The 20,158-nt window shown below is 42.8% G+C and overlaps 1 protein-coding gene across 1 annotated transcript in view; it reads right to left on the reverse strand.

Annotated features, from left to right (window-relative positions):
• pacrg (PARK2 co-regulated) overlaps positions 1 to 14,342 on the reverse strand; it is a 180,849-nt gene extending 166,507 nt beyond the window's left edge. The window contains 1 exon segment of the mRNA XM_056296409.1: positions 14,247 to 14,342. Within this exon segment, the coding sequence (XP_056152384.1) occupies positions 14,247 to 14,342 (96 nt within the window).
• Positions 14,343 to 20,158: the final 5,816 nt, after the last annotated feature.

The raw sequence follows: 20,158 nt of genomic DNA on the forward strand, positions 1-20,158 counted from the left end.
TATTAACAGTCAATATCAAGGGGACTTGTGACATGGACAAAGTCTTGCATGTCAAGGCCTCAGCAGGAAGTCTGATTCATAGTAACACTAATGTAGCGAATTCGAGGGGGCCACGCAACCACAGAAACTGTCGCGGCCGGGAAGCGAACCCGTATCGCCCGCGCTGCAGGAGACATCGCTAACCGCTCGACTAAAGGGTCAGACCTGCCAGCCAGCGGCCAGCGTGTCTACTTACACTACCGTTCAAAAGTTTGGGATCACCCAAACAATTTTGTGTTTTCCATGAAAAGTCACACTTATTCACCACCATATGTTGTGAAATGAATAGAAAATAGAGTCAAGACATTGACAAGGTTAGAAATAATGATTTGTATTTGAAATAAGATTTTTTTACATCAAACTTTGCTTTCGTCAAAGAATCCTCCATTTGCAGCAATTACAGCATTGCAGACCTTTGGCATTCTAGCTGTTAATTTGTTGAGGTAATCTGGAGAAATTGCACCCCACGCTTCCAGAAGCAGCTCCCACAAGTTGGATTGGTTGGATGGGCACTTCTTGCGTACCATACGGTCAAGCTGCTCCCACAACAGCTCAATGGGGTTCAGATCTGGTGACTGCGCTGGCCACTCCATTACCGATAGAATACCAGCTGCCTGCTTCTGCTCTAAATAGTTCTTGCACAATTTGGAGGTGTGTTTAGGGTCATTGTCCTGTTGTAGGATGAAATTGGCTCCAATCAAGCGCTGTCCACTGGGTATGGCATGGCGTTGCAAAATGGAGTGATAGCCTTCCTTATTCAGAATCCCTTTTACCCTGTACAAATCTCCCACCTTACCAGCACCAAAGCAACCCCAGACCATCACATTACCTCCACCATGCTTAACAGATGGTGTCAGGCATTCTTCCAGCATCTTTTCATTTGTTCTGCGTCTCACAAACGTTCTTCTTTGTGATCCAAACACCTCAAACTTGGATTCATCCGTCCACAACACTTTTTTCCAGTCTTCCTCTGTCCAATGTCTGTGTTCTTTTGCCCATCTTAATCTTTTTCTTTTATTGGTCAGTCTCAGATATGGCTTTTTCTTTGCCACTCTGCCCTGAAGCCCAGAATCCCGCAGCCGCCTCTTCACTGTAGATGTTGACACTGGTGTTTTGCGGGTACTATTTAATGAAGATGCCAGTTGGGGACCTGTGAGGCATCTGTTTCTCAAACTAGAGTCTCTAATGTACTTATCTTCTTGCTCAGTTGTGCAACGCGGCCTCCCACTTCTTTTTCTACTCTGGTTAGAGCCTGTTTGTGCTGTCCTCTGAAGGGAGTAGTACACACCGGTGTAGGAAATCTTCAATTTCTTAGCAATTTCTCGCATGGAATAGCCTTCATTTCTAAGAACAAGAATAGACTGTCGAGTTTCAGATGAAAGTTCTCTTTTTCTGGCCATTTTGAGCGTTTTATTGACCCCACAAATGTGATGCTCCAGAAACTCAATCTGCTCAAAGGAAGGTCAGTTTTGTAGCTTCTGTAACGAGCTAAACTGTTTTCAGATGTGTGAACATGATTGCACAAGGGTTTTCTAATCATCAATTAGCCTTCTGAGCCAATGAGCAAACACATTGTACCATTAGAACACTGGAGTGATAGTTGCTTGAAATGGGCCTCTATACACCTATGTAGATATTGCACCAAAAACCAGACATTTGCAGCCAGAATAGTCATTTACCACATTAGCAATGTATAGAGTGTATTTCTTTAAAGTTAAGACTAGTTTAAAGTTATCTTCATTGAACAGTACAGTGCTTTTCCTTCAAAAATATGGACATTTCAATGTGATCCCAAACTTTTGAACGGTAGTGTATCTATGCACGTTACACTAATATTCAGTAAATATGGAGTTGTGTTTGTATGTGTGTGTGAGAGGATGCATAGATTAATGTATTGAGGCTCTAGTCAAAGATAACTGTGCTCGCGATAACAAACGCACTCAATAGGTTCATATGTTCTTTGCACATCTTGGAGAAAGTCCATAATAACATTGCCTAACCCAGTGGTTGAAGTTTATATTTCATTCACAGCTCTGCATTTCTTTAATGCAAGGAGATTGTTGTCCATAGAATAGACCTAAATATGTCCTCTGCATTGCTAGTCTCATGCCATACACCTGGTTTACTCCAAAGATGAAAACAGAGCTTTGGAAGGAGCAATAAAGTCTCCTTTAAAAGCCACCTAATAAGAATACAAGCTTCGCTGGCTATAGGAGAACACAATGAACACAAGAGGCAAGTGTGATTGTCGACTGAACTCTAGACATAAATAACCTCACACCTGCTATAAGGTCAGAATAGAATGCTGAGGCAAAAATCCATTCAACTGCTGTTTCAAGATGACGTTTTCTCCAGCCGAGGAAAAGGTCACAGTGATTTCAGCAGTTGCATTCTTCAGAGGCCATGTCATCAGATAGTCTAATCTATCCATTGTTATCTTTCAGGAGGGGAATGAAGAACTGAAAACTCGCCCTCCTAAGCTCATACAAACTCATCCTCATTTTCAAAATTTTGTCTTTCAATGTCTGAACAAGAAATGGGGTTTTTTACCCCACTCTTCCAAGCCGTCTCGGTCACTCCTTCACCCCCTCTGCAGATCCAGGGAGGGCTGCAGACCCGCTACATGTGGAGTCGCCAGCCGCTTCTTTTCACCTGACAGTGAGGAGTTTTGCCAGGGGGACGTAGCACATGGGAGGATCACGCTATCACCCCCCCCCCAGTTCCCCCTCCCCCCTGAACAGGCACCCCGATCAACCAGAGGAGGCGCTAGTGCAGTGACCAAGACACATACCCATATCCGGCTTCCAACCCACAGACACGGCCAATTGTGTCTGTAGGGATGTCAAACCAAGCCAGAGGTAACACGGAGATTCGATCTAGCGATCCCCATGTAGGTGGGCAACAGACTAGACCGCCATGCTACCCAGATGACCCCAAGACACAGGTTTTAAGGTACATAGCAGTCTAGTAGCTATGATCACTCTTGACTCACAAAAGAGTTTAGCAAGTATTTAAACTTAAGTATGTCAGTCAAATTTTTCCTGTGACCAACAACTTCAGAGGAAAGACCAGCAGCAGTTATGGGGAAGACATTTAGACGGTATGTTGTCCTGCCTGCTTAGGGGCTGCAGGACCTAGAGACTGATCATCAATAATACAAAAGGGAGGGGGGAGGCAAGCCTCCAGTGTCCATTGTCCATTGAACCAGCTACACCATGACCAACGTCCTCCATCGACATCACTGCAATTTACCAGAATAGATTAAATTTCACTGTTGATGATCCTTCCAGGTCAGCATGGAGAAGGGTGGATGGGGAAATGAAGAAAATACAGGAAAAAATTGTGTATGTGTGAGAGAGAGAGAGCGAGAGCGAGAGAGAGAGAGAGAGAGAGAGAGAGAGAGAGAGAGAGAGAGAGAGAGAGAGAGAGAGAGAGAGAGCGAGAGAGAGAGAGAGATTAATAAATACTTCACAGCAGCATTCCACACTGCATCGGCACGAGTGGTAGACAAACAGACCCAGAGGAGTGACTAAGGCCTCAATACACAGACCTTGCAGCAGAGACACAGAACACTAGAGCCCACTTCCCAAGCCCCTTATGTGTCACACTGAGCACTTTACGACCACCTGTGTAAGGTAAATGTGTTCGGACAAAGAGGGAAGCAAACGTTTGCGAGCTCGCCCTATTTATCATCTAGTACCCTTCCATTGTGCCTCCTAAGCCCCTCCAATGTGTGCCCCTCTTTCTGTTGCCCTAGCTTTTCTTGTGTTTTATTATTTAGGCCACAAGTTTTTTCACTTTTAAATCCCGTTTTTACATTGCTTTCTTGAATTGCTCCTCAGTGACGCCTGTTTTTGTCAAAGCTTTTATCACGACTCTATCCGCCTCCTCTGCCAGAGAACAATTTATTTTTTCTTCTCAGTCCAATCTCGTAAATAAGACTTTCTAAGTGAACTGGTTAAATAAATGTTAAATAGAAAGTGGTTAGAGATGGAGAAGGCGAGAGACAGAGGAAGTTGAGACTCGTAAACAGAGACACCTGCCAAGCGGGGAGAGGAGGAGCAAAAATGAGACATGGATGTCACGTTTGCGACTTTGGAATCTCCACAGTTCCCTGAGGGGTGAGGACGGGGGCGTGGTGTTGCCAGCTCAATTCTAATCCCAGAGGCCAAGCAAATGGTAAATGAGGTTTGCTTGTCAGAGGCAGTCTATATAAGGGCCAGTTCGGCACAGCAATCTGCAGACCCTTATGCCATACCATACCAAAGTTGAGGACTAGGATCACATATTCTATATCGATTTGCCTTCTCAGGTGAATTGCGCAACCCCGTCTTAATGAAGATCTTGTCTGTGTCTTTGCACGTGTAACGTTTGTGTGTGGGGGGGGTACAGAATGTTTTGAAATCTTTCATCTTAACAGATGATGTTTGTTTTTGTTTTTTTTCCCCCTCTCCCATGAGACATGGGACTGGTCTCCTCCGAGACACTTAAGACCTTGTAACGTTAGTATCCCTAAAAAGACAACCTTTGGTTACATGACATTACAGATAATCAGGGAAAACACAAAAAAAGACCCTACACAGTGGCAAACATAACAGATTCCTCACTACATGAAACGATAATGGGGCCATATCGTGACAAGCTCCTAACAGCAATAGATGCTGCTGCTATTCAATTCATGACACTGTGAGCGGTGTTAAAATGAACTTGCAGCACGGCATATGGTCAGCAGTCAGTCAACCTATGGCACATGCACCCCATCTATTCAACTCCACTGGTGCATGGGTAAGCTTGTACAATAGAGACAGGGACTGTAACAGTTTTTTTTCTTTGTATCATCTGGAGCGAGGAGATGAAAGAGGCTAAACAGCCGAAGTAGTTCAAAAGAAATTGCTGTCTTGCTCTCAACAATCAGACCGAATTGGGTTGGCTGACGATTAGCCGCACTGTTCAGAAATGTCATCATGGCCATCGGTGTCAGACAGCTCTCAAAAGGTGTTTGTGCTCTGCCTCTAAATCCATGTGTTTCTTTGTCACCTATCTGAAATAAGCTTCTAAGACTGTTAAAAAAAGGCTTTCCCCCCCCCTACTCTCCTTGTCTCAAACACAAGGTGACGACTTCCCACCAGAACATAGAATTAATCTTTTTTCCACAGTAAGCTCAGGGATGAAATGCCAGAAAAATGGGGGGGGGGCAGGGGTATGGAGCATGTTTCAGAGATCTATATGTTATTGATTCAGTTTCTGTGACCACAAAATACTTTATGGCATAATAGTCCCCATACCATTCTAAGGCTTGAGATAGCCTTGTCGTTATCTACAAATCACAGCTCTCAGAGCGGCTGCCCTCTCCAGAGCGATATGTCAGTGACCAATGGAAAGGAGGAAAAGCAACAGACTCAAGATAGCCTCTAAAAAATGTAATAGCCTTGTTTTTGTTGAGGATTTAGCCATGGGTATGGGAGAGTGGAAGTATCATTCATGTTCCAGACATAGCGGATCCTCTGTAGAGGTAATGAATATTAAAGGGCTTTGCCAATGCCTTCCTGCTGAAGACTTTTGACAGGAAATTTTGTTTATGACCTTCAAACCAAGAGGAGGAAAGCCATGATGGCTGTAATCGCCTATGCAACTTTGCAGGCAGCCTTGCACTTCAAAACAGAGAAGGTTACAGATTTGACTCATGGCATTTACTGTTGCCATCAGAACAACACTGCTATTCTGGTACTGTTTAGCATTTAGGGCTGTGAGGGCAATTTGTCTGCCATATAATCATATATGATGTTTGCTTACTTTTAATCTTTGACCATGTATGATCTATGTTATGTTTAACTTTAGTCTATATATTGCTTGGATAGATGCTTAAAGCTCATATGTAACAGATAAAAGGTAGCGTTCTAAAGTGTCTTGTCCATGTGAACAAATAAAGGCTTATTGTTAACTGTTAGCTGATAGCAGAAGAATGCATGAGAAACTCACTGAGTGTAGCAAAGTCTGTACACAGGGGAAATGGCCTTGGTGGGATATAACCTGGAAGACATGAGATAAGCAAAACAGACAACTGCCCTATAAGAGTGTCTACTGTACTGATCGAGGCACTCTAAGTATCTATGCTTTGTGCATCTGTTCATGAAAATACTAAAGTGTGACAATATTGTAAAAGATTTTTGTCTCCTCATTTATTGTCAGAGTGCAATTAAATAATTGCCATGACAAGGGCCTAATTCTATTAAGTACAGCTGGGTTAGAAAAATAAAATGAGGCAGGGGCAGTCTGCAAGACAATTCTCGACTCAAAGAAGGAGCACTTGTTAAATTATTTGCATCAATCTACCTGAGAAGCAGTAAAAGAAAAAGTATGGAAGCAAGAGACAAAGTATTGCAGACCATCCCTATGATGGACCACGGGTGCAACTTCTGATGCAGTGCTCGCCTCACCACATGTCAGGGAAAATAAAAAAAAACCTGCATTGAAACTAAACACAGATGGCTAAATCTAAAGTTTTGGTAAGGTCCCAAATAAACAGGAGTATTCAACGTGTCCCTGAAAAAAATATAAGACATTGACAACATGCTGTTAGGTTTGCATACAGACCAAATTTTGAGAAGATAAAAATAACTCCTCCAATATGCCAACTGTCTTCATTTCCTCCGCTAAAGAAAAAGGATGTAATGAAAAGCGTACTTTTGCCTGTAAAAAATAGGTTGGGAGTAATTGCCTGAGAGAAGAGGCATAAAAGAATAGAGTACATCTGTCAATTAGATGGCTGTATGTGACATGCTTTGTTGCTCACTGCCTGTAACTACCTTTCTGTAAAGGTGCCAGGGGACAGTTAGGAAAAGAAAAAGTAATATGCGAGGCATCAGTGAGAAAGTCTGTTTATTAAATGAGATTCAGCTACATCCTAAAATGGAGCCTCATCCCAGACTATTTAACCCCCCACCAAAGCTCAGGAAAAATATTCTTACAACAAAGGATGAGTAATTTCCTGACTTATTCAACTTGGGCGGTTATGTGCTGATCAATCATCAGTGAGACTACAGAGCTTGTTCAGAGTTGTGCGGTGCTCTGTTCAAACTAAAACGTGTCAAAATAGTACAGCAAGAGAGCAACAGCAGAGAAAAGGCCCTAATTCAACACAGCTTTAGGTGAAAAAGTGCCTGACGAGTCACTTTCCCATTTTTTACAACCCCATGGATTCCTTTGGTGTATTCATGTTAAAGATAGGGGCCCTAAGTATAAGTATCCATTTGCAATGTCTGCCACGTGCTGCTGCCTTTTAGCCACACTGCGTGTCACAGGAAGCCAGAGCTGGGAGACTGGGATTGGGATGGGGGGTGTTTCATCGGCAGTTTACATCCTGTCACCCTAGTTGCTCCTATGGCCATATCAAATCTGACAAAATATAGCAGCAGGCTCCAGTATCTTATCCCCAGAGCACGGTAACAAACATTCAGCTGAGTAAAATGTCAATGTTGTGCATCATCACAACCACAAATAATGCAAACAAAATTTAACCTATTCATGATTCATATAAGTCTCCACAAAATGATTAAACAGTGTGCTTTTAACAATAACTGGAGCCAGTTTTGGTCTAATCAATTGGGGCAGAAAGAAATCCAGTTGACCAATAACCAGTAGGCCTAGCCCCCCAACTCATGTAAATTTCTCATCATTACCTATTTTTCCGACACTACGACAGTTTTATTTGACTAGTCATTATGGTTCCTCAATAAAGACTGATGTGCTTTGGTATCTAGGCCTGTTACAGTTACCTGATCCATCTTCATTTACTCTGAAGGAAAAGAAAAAGAAAGACTACATTAGCCAGCTCTTTCACTGTAAGACTAGTGACACGCTCAAGGTCTAAAAGGAAAATGTGTTTGTCCAAGATGCTGTCACGGGGACATCAGAAATGGACACACATAACTATGACACACATAACTTTTGTGACACATCTGCTTAACAGTCCTACTGACTCCTTTGGTGGCTGATCAACGACTGGAAAAGTAAATAAGATGAAGAGTATGACAAGGATTGCCTAGGGGGTCACAATGAATTCCAGCTACTCCCCTTATTCTCTGGGCATTGAACACTTCCAATGCGTTGATCGTTTAAGCAGACTTTTGCAGCTTCACACCTGGTTTCAGTCTCAGTGCTGTCGTTTAGAATTTGGTTTTATCGACAAGTTAAACTGTTCTGGGGATGCTCTTCTATTTTTAAACATGATGAACTCCATCAAACTCAAGCAGACTCGCAAATGCCCGCTGCAAACATGTTTTATTCCATTGTCTCCAACTCTTGTGTCCGTGCTATCCACAACCAACATTCAACACCCGCACACAGGTGCGGACAGTTCCGTCACTAATTGACGTCCACGGGGGCAGAGCGCTTTCAACTTAAACTACGCCTATTCAAGTCCTTTGGTGAGTCTGGTCCATCACACTAATGACTGTCACTCTGCCATACTAATTCCTATAATAACAAACCATAGACCCCATAATCTCCCCATAACATACAGGAATCTAAACAATTCATTACCAGTTCAGACTTCAATTATCAGTCCCCCGCAAACCCCCTCGGACAATACAAATGGCTTTATTAAACGTCAGGTCGCTAACGAATGTCATTTTAGCTAATGATCTTATAAATACCCCTAACCTGGACTTCACCCTACTGACCGAGACCTAGCTGGATAGAAATGGTGCAGTTGCGCTCATTGAGACTGCGCCTCCTAGCTTCAAATTCATCCATACCACCAGATCTGATAAGAGAGGCGGTGGAATAGCTGCTGTCTTCTCTGATTCCTATAGATTCAAGGAAATCCCCCTCAGGGAATTCACATCTTCTGAATAACATGCTTTTTCTATACACTGTAATGCTATGTTTAATAAGTACTGTCTATCGGCCGCCATCATCCAAATATGGCTTTCTTAATGAATTTTCAGAGCTACCGTCTATGGTTTCCACTATGATTGTTTCGTCATCTTAGGTGATTTTAATGTTCATGTTGACAATCAAACAGACCCCGATGCTAGAAACCTAATTAGCTTATTGGAGGCATGTGCCCTCACTCAGCATGTTTCTGGACCCACCCACAACAAGGGGCATACTCTGGATTTAGTCATATCAAAAGGACTTAATATTACTGTACCCTGTGTCATAGATGTCGCTATTTCAGATCACTGTTGCTTACAGAGAATTACTCAAACAATCAAAAAACATTTAATTGGCAATAACACAATAGAAAATTTTAAGAAAACTGTAAATGAGTTATCATCCTTCATGGAATCACAAACTGAGGCTCTTGTGATCAACTTCAAATCAAAAATACAAAATATATTTGACAATATTGCACTTGTTAAAACTAGAAACATAAAAAAACCCCAAAAGCCCTGGGGAGAAATGGAGTGCTTGTTAGATAGCTTAAGAGAGTCGCCAGGCAGAACAACAGTGGAGAAAGGCTAAACTTCCAAGTTCACCATTAAATTTACAAGGATAGACTGAATAAGTACAAGAAAGAAATTAAACGGGCCAGAGAGTCTTTTTTTCCCTCTAAAATCATTCATGAAAATCACAGATTCTTGAGATAAGGGACAAAACATGTTTTAGGGCATCTATTTTTTATACTACATTAATTAATTTGAAATGAATATATTTATAGACAAAGGTCTAAGCTAACAAACCATGTAAGGGAACACGTTTTTTATTAAAACACTTTTTATGAAAATTAACATTTATTCACTTCATAACTTGATTTGTGTCAACTCCATCAGACACACCAAAAATAATTATATTTTAATTTGATCGATTCAACAAGAGTATAAAGTCCTCAAGTATCTAATAATGGTGTTCTGTAACCGAGTTAAGTAATAAAATGCATTATATACAGTTTTGTTCTGATTTCACACTATTTTGAAAATTCCAATTTCAAAATCCCTTAATTTTGTATATTCATTTTTAATATTAAACATATATAATCAATGTTCTTAGGCAAAGAAGACATCATTGCATGTAGTTCAGCTGGTGTTTTAATATATAAACACAATAAATTGAACAGAGTAACATATTTCTTTGAAAAAGGACAAAAACATTCATCTGATGATGTTGACAATTGCTGATGGTGTTGACAAACAACTGATGGAGATGAAAACTGATGTAAGTTTTTACAAGTACATGTTACTAACAACTGATTGAGAACAGAAAAGCTTTGACATGGAACCCCCAAGGGAAGTGGAAGAGAGGCCAGCCAAAGAAGAACTGGCAATGGAATCTCCAGGCAGACATCAAGAGACTAGGATGTACCTACCTGGCATCAAAAGAAAACTAATGACCGAGAACTCTGGAGGTACCTTGTCGACAGCCTATAACCCATTAGGGGTGTCATGCATAACTGAACTGAACTGACTGAGATGACAACAGTCATCTAATAAAGAGTGCCTGGTGATTTTTGTCTGACCTACATGACATGCTTGCGCTCTATGAAGTCCTTTGCATTCAGGGGCTATGCTGTAGAGCTCTCTTGTACAGCTTGATTGGAGTGGACTTGCCTTCCCTGTTAGTTTCAGAAGAATGTCTTTGACTGGACAGAAACAGACATCCCTCCTCCCATATTTTAGGTGAACATTTGATGTTGGACCATGGGGGTGCACTCCACTTTCACATCTTGGTGCTCAGTGTCTACATCAATGGCCTTTGCTAGCCACCAATGGTCATCATACACCACTGCTAACCAGTCTCCATCCTCAGTGATGTCAGTTATTTCGACTATGGTGCCCTCAGGACCTTTCAGTGGCTCCTCTTCTATTTCCTCCTCCATCAACTCTTCTATTTCTCCCATCTCCTCTTCCATCTCTTCCATCAACGTGGCCACAGGACCTTTCTTCCTGGCCCTCGGATCAGTCTGCTGTTCCTCTGTGCAGCCATGTAAACAGATAGTAGCTGGGGTAAAAGTAGTCCGTCCGTTCGTTAGTATGAACCATTGTGTGTAACTCGATTTTTTATTTTTTTTTAAATAATGGGCTTTGCGGTCCACTATTCGTGGCGGTCTATTCCGTTGCCTACCGACACGGGGATCGCCGGTTCAAATCCCGCGTTACCTCCGGCTTGGTCGGGCGTCCCTACAGACACAATCGGCTCTGTCCATGACTGTAGTCCGCTGACATCCGGTTTCCGGTCATACCAGTTGCCTGTTTGTTGGTGTGTGCTATTGACGATGGTGTGGGAGTACAGGTATGAGGAGATGGAGAGCTCGAGTCGAGTCAATTCCGTTTACTCGCCACACAAAACAACACCGATACAGCACAATCTCTCGTGGCAACAAGCTAACAGCTAGGCTGTAGAAAACATGGTTCCACCTCCTGGGAAACTCTAAACAGTGCCTACGTCAGAACTCTGAACGTCTGCCTTAAAGGAGCAGCAGCCCCTGATGAATCTATCCTCAATTGTGTATCACCACACAGCCCCCCCCCCCAGAATTCACCATCACGAAAAAATGCAAAACAGTAATGTAGCACAACAGTACTCAATGAAACACAAACAGCCAACAGGCGAACAGTCCCCAGTGAAACAGTCAATGTCTCGGGGGGCAGACCAGGCGGCCAAAACAGCTGCGCTGAACGGGTATGGGGGCAGGGGTGGGGGCAGGGGCAGGGGACAGAGCCGGAGCCGGAGCCCGGGCAGGGGCCGAGGCTGGGCGTGTGTGTGTGTGTGTGTGTGTGTGTGTGTGTGTGTGTGTGTGTGTGTGTGTGTTTTGTATATTTTGACATTTGTAGATGCTGCTCCCTTTCCTGTGCACATTATCTGCGCATTTATTTTCTACATTTGCACTTTTAAGAGTGTTTCGATTGTATTGTAATTTTATGTAAAGCACATTGTGCGGCCCATGTATGAAATGTGCTATATAAATAAAGTTTGTTGTTGTTTTCCAATAAACGCCCTTACCCATACCCTACCAAACACACGCCGTCTACATAAGGTAATACATTTGACTGCTTTATTTCATTTTTGACACCATTTACAAAAGGTTTTGACCCAAGATTCGAGAAAATTACCATTTAACATTATTTCTTGGCAAATCGCTCTGAATTGTTTGTTGTGTGTCATGCAAGAATGTTTTCATGATTTTCTCTTATATTGCTCTTAAAATTGTTCTTATGAAAAGAGCATAGGAGAAATCAACAACAGATTCGAGAGACATTCTTAACCACCCACATGTCTTCTAGAGTATTTTCTAGATGTGTTTTATATGATGTGTTTATTTGAGAAAATGAACTGTCGTGCCAGTACATCTGCAAATAGCATAGTCAAACAGAGCATAGGAGAGCTGATTTTGAGTCATATGCAAAAGGAAAAAAAAGGAAAAGGAAAAACAGGGAACAATTTGGCGAAACCTGAACAGCTACATACAACATAGCTGGTCTCACAACCATCTTGTAAACCTTCTCTAGGCTCTACTTCAGATATCCATCCATTCATCCATTTTCTGAACCGCTTATCCTGCTCCCAGGGTCGCTGGAGCCTAGTCCAGCAGTCATTGGGCAGCAGGGAGACACCCTGGACAAGCCAGCAGGCCATCATAGGGCTCACACACACACACACACACACACACACACACACACACACACACACACACACACACACACACACACACACACACACACACACACACACACCTAGGGACAATTTAGTACGGCCGATTCACCTGACCTACACGTCTTTGGACTGTGGGAGGAAACCCACGCAGACACAAGGAGAACATGCAAACTGCACACAGAGGACGACCCCGGGGCTCAAACACATGATCTTCTTGCTGTGAGGTGACTGTGCTAATCACTACGCCACTGTGCCGCTACCTCAGATATACCACTAGTAAAATCATTTAAAAAGACAACACCTTAACGAGCTCATCCAAAATGCGGCTGTCAGAACTAACTAAATAATCAAGTCCATTTTATTTGTATAGCCCAATATTACAAATTACAGATTTGCCTCAAATAGAAAGGAGTTATTTTCCAGAGCAGGGTAGTTTCACCTCATCTAGCCCACCAATAGCATTTCTGCATCAATTTAAATACGTCATAAATATTCACCACAAAAAAAAAATTAGGGGAAAACTGTACAGGACTCTTAAATTTTGATCTTACTAACAATCAAAATAAGAAAAAAATGGTGTATGCCACACGAATTCTTAAATACTTTTTATGCACTGTTAGAACAAATCTGTGCATAAAAAGTTGTTCCATGAGACCTAAGGTCTCCTCATTACATGAGGGCATTAGAGTAGCTTCTGAGAGTTTAATTGTAGCCCTTAGAGGTTATTATATAATTTCAATGACTCCTCTGGCCCCCACCTTGTGGGAACCAACCCACTGGCAACTTAACCAGCCAAGCTTGTCAGAGCAAAAGCCTTTTTTTTACACGCGCACGCACATACACGCACGCACGCACACACTCTCACACATATATATATACACACAGTTAGTAGCAACAGAACGATTTTGGAGTGAATATGCTTTAGGCACCCCGTTCTTTCTTTTTCTCCCCACCAACCAAACTTCTCTGGGCTATTTAGCGTGTGTTTATCATGAACAATGATAATAGGCTCTGCTGAATACTGAAATAATGGAGAACAAACAACAGAGGCCAATTTAAGGGATGCGCTGAAAGGCTGTCCCCTCCTATCTTACGCCATTCATTCTACATACTGATGCCTGACGGCAGTGTGTGTGGGAGTCCAAGCTGTCAGTGTGAATGTATCTGCATGTCACACAAAGCACTCAGCCTCCTTCTGTCTCCTTTTGACACCAATTTGTGGAAAGGAGAGTAAATAGAGAGGAACTTCCCACTGCTTTGTGGGAAGTTCCTGCTTTGTAACCTATTTCTCTGAGCAGGGTAGTTCATGTTTTGTTTTGTTTTTTTTCTTTTTCGTTGAGCTAATTAAATGAAACAAAAACACAGTTATGAAACTGAAAACTTTTGATGCAGAAACAAGGAGTATCTGGGGGGAACGATGCAGTCAGTTGTGATAACCTCCACATGCATTGTCGTCAACATAATTTCCTGAATGGTTGGCCTTATTACCTTATCTACTATTTGGCAGCTATTACATATCAAGACGCATATTTTACCAATGTCACTACATTTTGAGTTTGGTCATGCAACGCTAAACTGTGCACACACAGGTGTACTAGAATAATTCCACTTACCACAGAGTTCTTCATGGTTGACTTAACGGTAAAACCTTCCGTTTTGATCTCCGTCCTGTCTCTGGAAATGTCCAAAGGTCTCGTACTTGCGTGCATGGTAAACGTAACGTATCTAGAGTAAAATCACCTTTTTATTTTTTTCTGTTTTGGACCTTCCAACGTTTACTAACGAAACAACGCCTGTTGCTTTTTGTTACCGTTGCTATGAAACGTACGGGACGCTCCCGTTGCGTTGCTGTGGCGGGGGCCGCCTCGTCGCCATGGGAACTCCGTGCCGCACGCCGCTGAAAATGTCGTTGCGTACATTTTGACATTTACATTAGCGACATACATTTTTGAAGGCGAAGTCAAAGACGGAGACATTTTGACTTGAGTGGAAGTACACAGCAGGAGTTGATCTGACTGCCTGTGACGGAAAAAAAAGGCTGCATTAGAGCTGAGCCCAGGCTTTCTTTTTAAATGGGTGATGAAGTTCGTGTTATTCATATCTTTTTCTTTCGACTTGTTCCCTGTTTCCCAGGGGTCGCCACAGCGGATTTGATGGTTTTTATCGGTACCCTGTAAGGGCACAGCACCGATGGCGGTCGTTGTTAACCCAGGCCTTGACCGATAAAATAAAGTTAAAAATATAATACCTATAACTGCAAGGGCATTCTACATCTTGTTTTTTTCCAGAATCAGAATACTTTCATATCTTGACTGTCTTTAACAATTCCACGTATTAGGAAATAGTTAATTTTATCTATCCTCTTTTTTTTTATCTGTCTATAGGTATTGTTGCTGGGGTTGGGGGCTTACTGATCCAATACTCTCTGAATGGAAAACAACAGCCAGTGCTGTAAAATGTCAGAAATCTTACCATCTGCACATAGAGGAGCATGAAATCATTGTTTGTTTGTCATATCTCTATTATTTTGTCCAATGAACCCAGATGATGGTTTCACATTATGTCGTCCAATAGTATGGTGATGAGTCAATACTCTTATCTCAGCGGTTTCAGTACACACACACACACACACACACACACACACACACACACACACACACACACACACACACACACACACACTGATCAGCCAAAACATTAAAACTATTGACAGCTAAGTGAATAACATTGATTATCTCATTACAATGGCACCTGTCAAGGGGTGGGAAATTTAGGCAGCAAGTGAACAGTCAGTTCTTGAAGTTGATGTGTTGGAAGCAGGAAAACTGGGCAAGTGTAAGGATTTGGAGCGACTTTGACAAGAGCCAAATTTTGATGACTAGATGACTTGATCAAAGTATCGCCAAAACAGCCGGTCTTGTGGGGTGTTCCAAGTATGCAGTGGTCAGTACCTACCAAAAGTGGTCCAAGGAAGGACAACCGGTGAACCAGCGACAGAGTCATGGGCACCCAAGGCTCTTTTATGCATGTGGGGAGTGAAGGGTAGTCTGTCTGGCCGATCCCACAGAAGAGCTACTGTCGCTCAAATTGCAGAAAAAAGTTAATGCTGGTTATAATAGACAGGTGTCAGAACACAGTGCATCACAGTTTGTTGTGTATGGGGCTGCGTAGCTGCAGACTGGTCAGAGTATCCATGCATGCTGACCCCTGTCAGCTCATGTGCCTAGTATGGGCACATGAGCATCAGAACTGGACCATGGAGCAGTGGAATAAGGTGGCCTGGTCTGATTAATCACAATTTCTTTTACATCATGTGGATGGCCGGGTGTGTGTGTATCATTTACCTGGGATGACATAGCACCAGGATGCACTATGGGAAGAATGCAAGCCGACAGAGGCAGTGTGATGCTATGGGCAATGTTCTGCTGGGAAATCTTGGGTCCTGGCATTCATGTGGATGTTACTTTGACACGTACCACCTTCCTAAACACTGTTGAAGACCAAGTAAGAGAGGGTCAAGAGCTTCAAGTTCCTCGGTGTCCACATTACCGAGGACCTCACCTGGGATGAACACACCAGCCATGTGGTGAAAAAGGCACAGTAACGCCTCTTTCAGGCAACTGAAGTTCAGCATGGGGCCCAGGATTCTACGGGCCTTCTACAGAGGCACAACCAAGAGCATCCTGATTGGATGCATCACCGCCTGGCATGGGAACTGTATTGCCCACAACTGTAAAACATTGCAGAGGGTTGTGCAGACAAGCCCAGGACATCAGTGGATGCAAGCTTCTCTCCATCCAGGACATATACAATGGACGCTGTGTCGCAAAGCCCGTAGGATTATCAAAGACCCCAGCCACCCCAAATATGTACTGTTCCAGCTGCTACCGTCAGGCAAGCGGTACCACAGCCTCAAAGCTCGGACCAGTAGGCTCCGGAACAGCTTTTTCCCCAAGCAACCAGGCTTTTGAACAAAGAACATTAAAGACAGTAAGCCTGGTGCCGGACTGACTGGTACTGACCTATGGTCTTCAGCGGATCATCAGTTTACACACAAAAAACACACTCATACAGACGTAGCTTGGCATACAAAAACACACACAAATATACAAACAACTACATACACATATGCACATGTATTAAGGCTGGGCCTACACACACACACACACACACATACACACACACAGCCCTATATATATATATATATATATATATATATACACTCACTAGCCCCTTTATTAGGTACACCTTGCTAGTACCGGGTTTGACCCCCTTTTGCCTTCAGAACTGCCTTAATCCTTCGTGGCATAGATTCAACAAGGTACTGGAAACATTCCTCAGAGAGTTTTGTCGGCTGCACATCCATGATGCGAGTCTCCCGGTCCACCACATCCCAGAGGTGCTCTATTGGATTGAGATCTGGTGACTGTGGAGGCCATTTGAGTACAGTGAACTCATTGTCATGTTCAAGAAACCAGTCTGAGATGATTCGAGCTTTATGACATGGCGCGTTATCCTGCTGGAAGTAGCCATCAGAAGATGGGAACACTGTGGTCATAAAGGGATGGACATGGTCAGCAACAATACTCAGGTAGGCTGTGGCGTTGACACGATGCTCAGTTGGTACTAAGGGGCCCAAAGTGTGCCAAGAAAATATCCCCCACACCATTACACCACCACCACCAGCCTGAACCGTTGATACAAGGCAGGATGGATCCATGCTTTCATGTTGTTGACGCCAAATTCTGACCCTACCATCCGAATGTCGCAGCAGAAATCGAGACTCATCAGACCAGGCAACGTTTTTCCAATCTTCTATTGTCCAATTTTGGTGAGCCTGTGCGAATTGTAGCCTCAGTTTCCTGTTCTTAGCTGACAGGAGTGGCACCCGGTGTGGTCTTCTGCTGCTGTAGCCCATCTGCCTCAAGGTTCGACGTGTTGTGCGTTCAGAGATGCTCTTCTGCATACCTCGGTTGTAATGAGTGGTTGTTTGAGTTACTGTTGCCTTTCCATCAGCTCGAACCAGTCTGGCCATTCTCCTCTGACCTCTGGCATCAACAAGGCATTTTCGCCCACAGAACTGCCGCTCACTGGATATTTTCTCTTTTTCGGACCATTCTCTGTAAACCCTAGAGATGGTTGTGCGTGAAAATCCCAGTAGATCAGCAGTTGCCAGACGAGCCCGTCTGGCACCAACAACCGTGCCACGTTCAAAGTCACTTAAATCACTTTTCTTCCCCATTCTGATGCTCGGTTTGAACTGCAGCAGATCGTCTTGACCATGTCTACATGCCTAAATGCATTGAGTTGCTGCCATGTGATTGGCTGATTAAAAATTTGCGTTAACGAGCTGTTGGACAGGTGTGCCTAATAAAGTGGCCGGTGAGTGTATATATATATCCACAGTCCAAAGGCGTGCATGTTAGGTGAACTGAAATCTATAAATGTCTGTAGGTTAGAATGACTGTGAATGGAGTGACTATGTGTGTGTGGGCTCTGCAATGGACTGCCAGTCTATCTAGGGTGTCAACCTGCCTTCCATCCAACACCATCTAGGGCATTAGATGGGAAGATGTCAAATGCCAGAGAAGCCTAGAAGATGTCCGACGTCTTCTAAACTCCAGTGAGCTGTGACCCTGAATTGGATTAAGTGGGTATAATGGATGGATGGCTGGATAAATGGATGGAATATATTAACAATATATACACAATATACACATTTGTCTTTCTCTGAAGTAATACATAAAAATTTGTAATTTTGTAATATATAAATCCTTTATTTAACCAGGTAAAAGTCTCACTGAGATTAAAATCTTTTTCAAGTGTGACCTGGCCAAGAGAGCAGCATAACCATTGCTACAGTAAACACAAACAATACAAACAGACAAATACAACTGTCACATACTACAAATGAATGAACACCATGTCTAGTCAATATTTAATACAAGGTCAAGGACAAAAATCCAGTTATATTGCATAGACAAGCACAAATTTGTAGCACAATTTCAGCAAAGATTTAGGAGCAACTAGCAGAAAGCACTCAGTGGAGCGCAGATCTCCGCCGGGCATACGTATGTATCTCCCCCTCTCCGAACGCCCACACACAGACAGAATAAGACTTTTGCACAATGCCCAAGTTGATTGGGAAATATGGGGGGGAAAAGTTGTTAATATGCAGCACTCAAGCAAAAAAATCTCCCTTATAAAAATGTGTTGCTTGTCAGTCTGTGGATCCGCAACCTCCAAGGCCCTCGCACGAAAGTGACCAAGTCTGGCAAAAAATGACATAGATCAGGCTATCATAATTTCAAAGCGCTTATTAAAAGATGTCAAATATGTGTAGCTATCACTGTTTTCATGATATAAATTGAATGAAGGTGAATGGTTGCTCTGCTGATTGACTTTCATTCATTCTAAAGCAAAACAATGGTAATAAAAGACGTCAAATGTGTTTAAATGTCACGGTTTTCATAATATAAAATGAATCAAGACGTATGGCTGCTCTGCTGATTGACTTTCATTCATTCTAAAGCAGAACAACTAAGAAAACATAGCTCAGCCACGGGAAATATTTTATTCTAATTACTGAGATGATTTCTAGCTGTGACTGTGATTAATCCTACACTTGAAATTGTATTTTTTAGGGACATTTTAACATCGGAGAATGGCAATTCTGCACAGCAGCAAGGTGAATTATTTTTGGTTTATCCAGTGTTCCTCCAGTTCTCCTATGCTGACATCAGCAGTCAGTGATTTAGTGGTTTGCAAAATACGATCGACTTCTCATTTACTTTCAAGACTCATACCCAAATACATAATTTTTTGGGTTTAACACTATCACTGCCCAATCTGACTCAACCGTAGATGTGAGTCACACATGCGCACAGTTTACTCAGAGTGGGTGACGATGGAAAATAGCATTGGTCAAGTGAGCTAGAGAGTGAATGAGGAGAGGGAGTAGCTATAGTGTGAACAAACTTTTTTTGAAGTTTTTTAATCACCGCAACCATGAGAAGTACTTTATAATATAGTCATGACTGTACACAAAACTTTTAGGCTGATAGGTCTAGTAGTTTGCAAACCCAGCCACTGGGGATCCACAATCCAGTGCATTCTTAGTGCTGATCCCAATCTCCGATAAATGGGGAGGGTTTCATCAGGAAGGGCATCCGGCATAAAACCTATCCCAAATCAAATATGCAGATCATAAATCACATTTTCATACAGGATCGGTCGAGGCCCTGGTTACCATCGACTGTCACTGGTACTATTGGCCATCAGGGTGCAGGTGGAAACTATGCTACTGTTGGACAAAGGAGAAGGAGAGGGGGAAGGCATGTCCAGAGGCAGTGGGACAGGATAGGAGTGGAACTTTGAATGTTGGAACTATGACTAGTAAAGGGAAAGGAAAGAGCTGGCTGATATGATGGAGAGTAGGAAGGCAGATAGACGGTGTGTGCAAGAGATCAGTTGGAAGAGGAGTAAGGCCAGGAGCATCAGAGGTGAGTTCAAACTCTTCTACCAT

The sequence above is a fragment of the Lampris incognitus genome, chromosome 16, assembly GCF_029633865.1.
Source record: "Lampris incognitus isolate fLamInc1 chromosome 16, fLamInc1.hap2, whole genome shotgun sequence".
NCBI classification, from domain to species: Eukaryota; Metazoa; Chordata; class Actinopteri; order Lampriformes; family Lampridae; genus Lampris; species Lampris incognitus.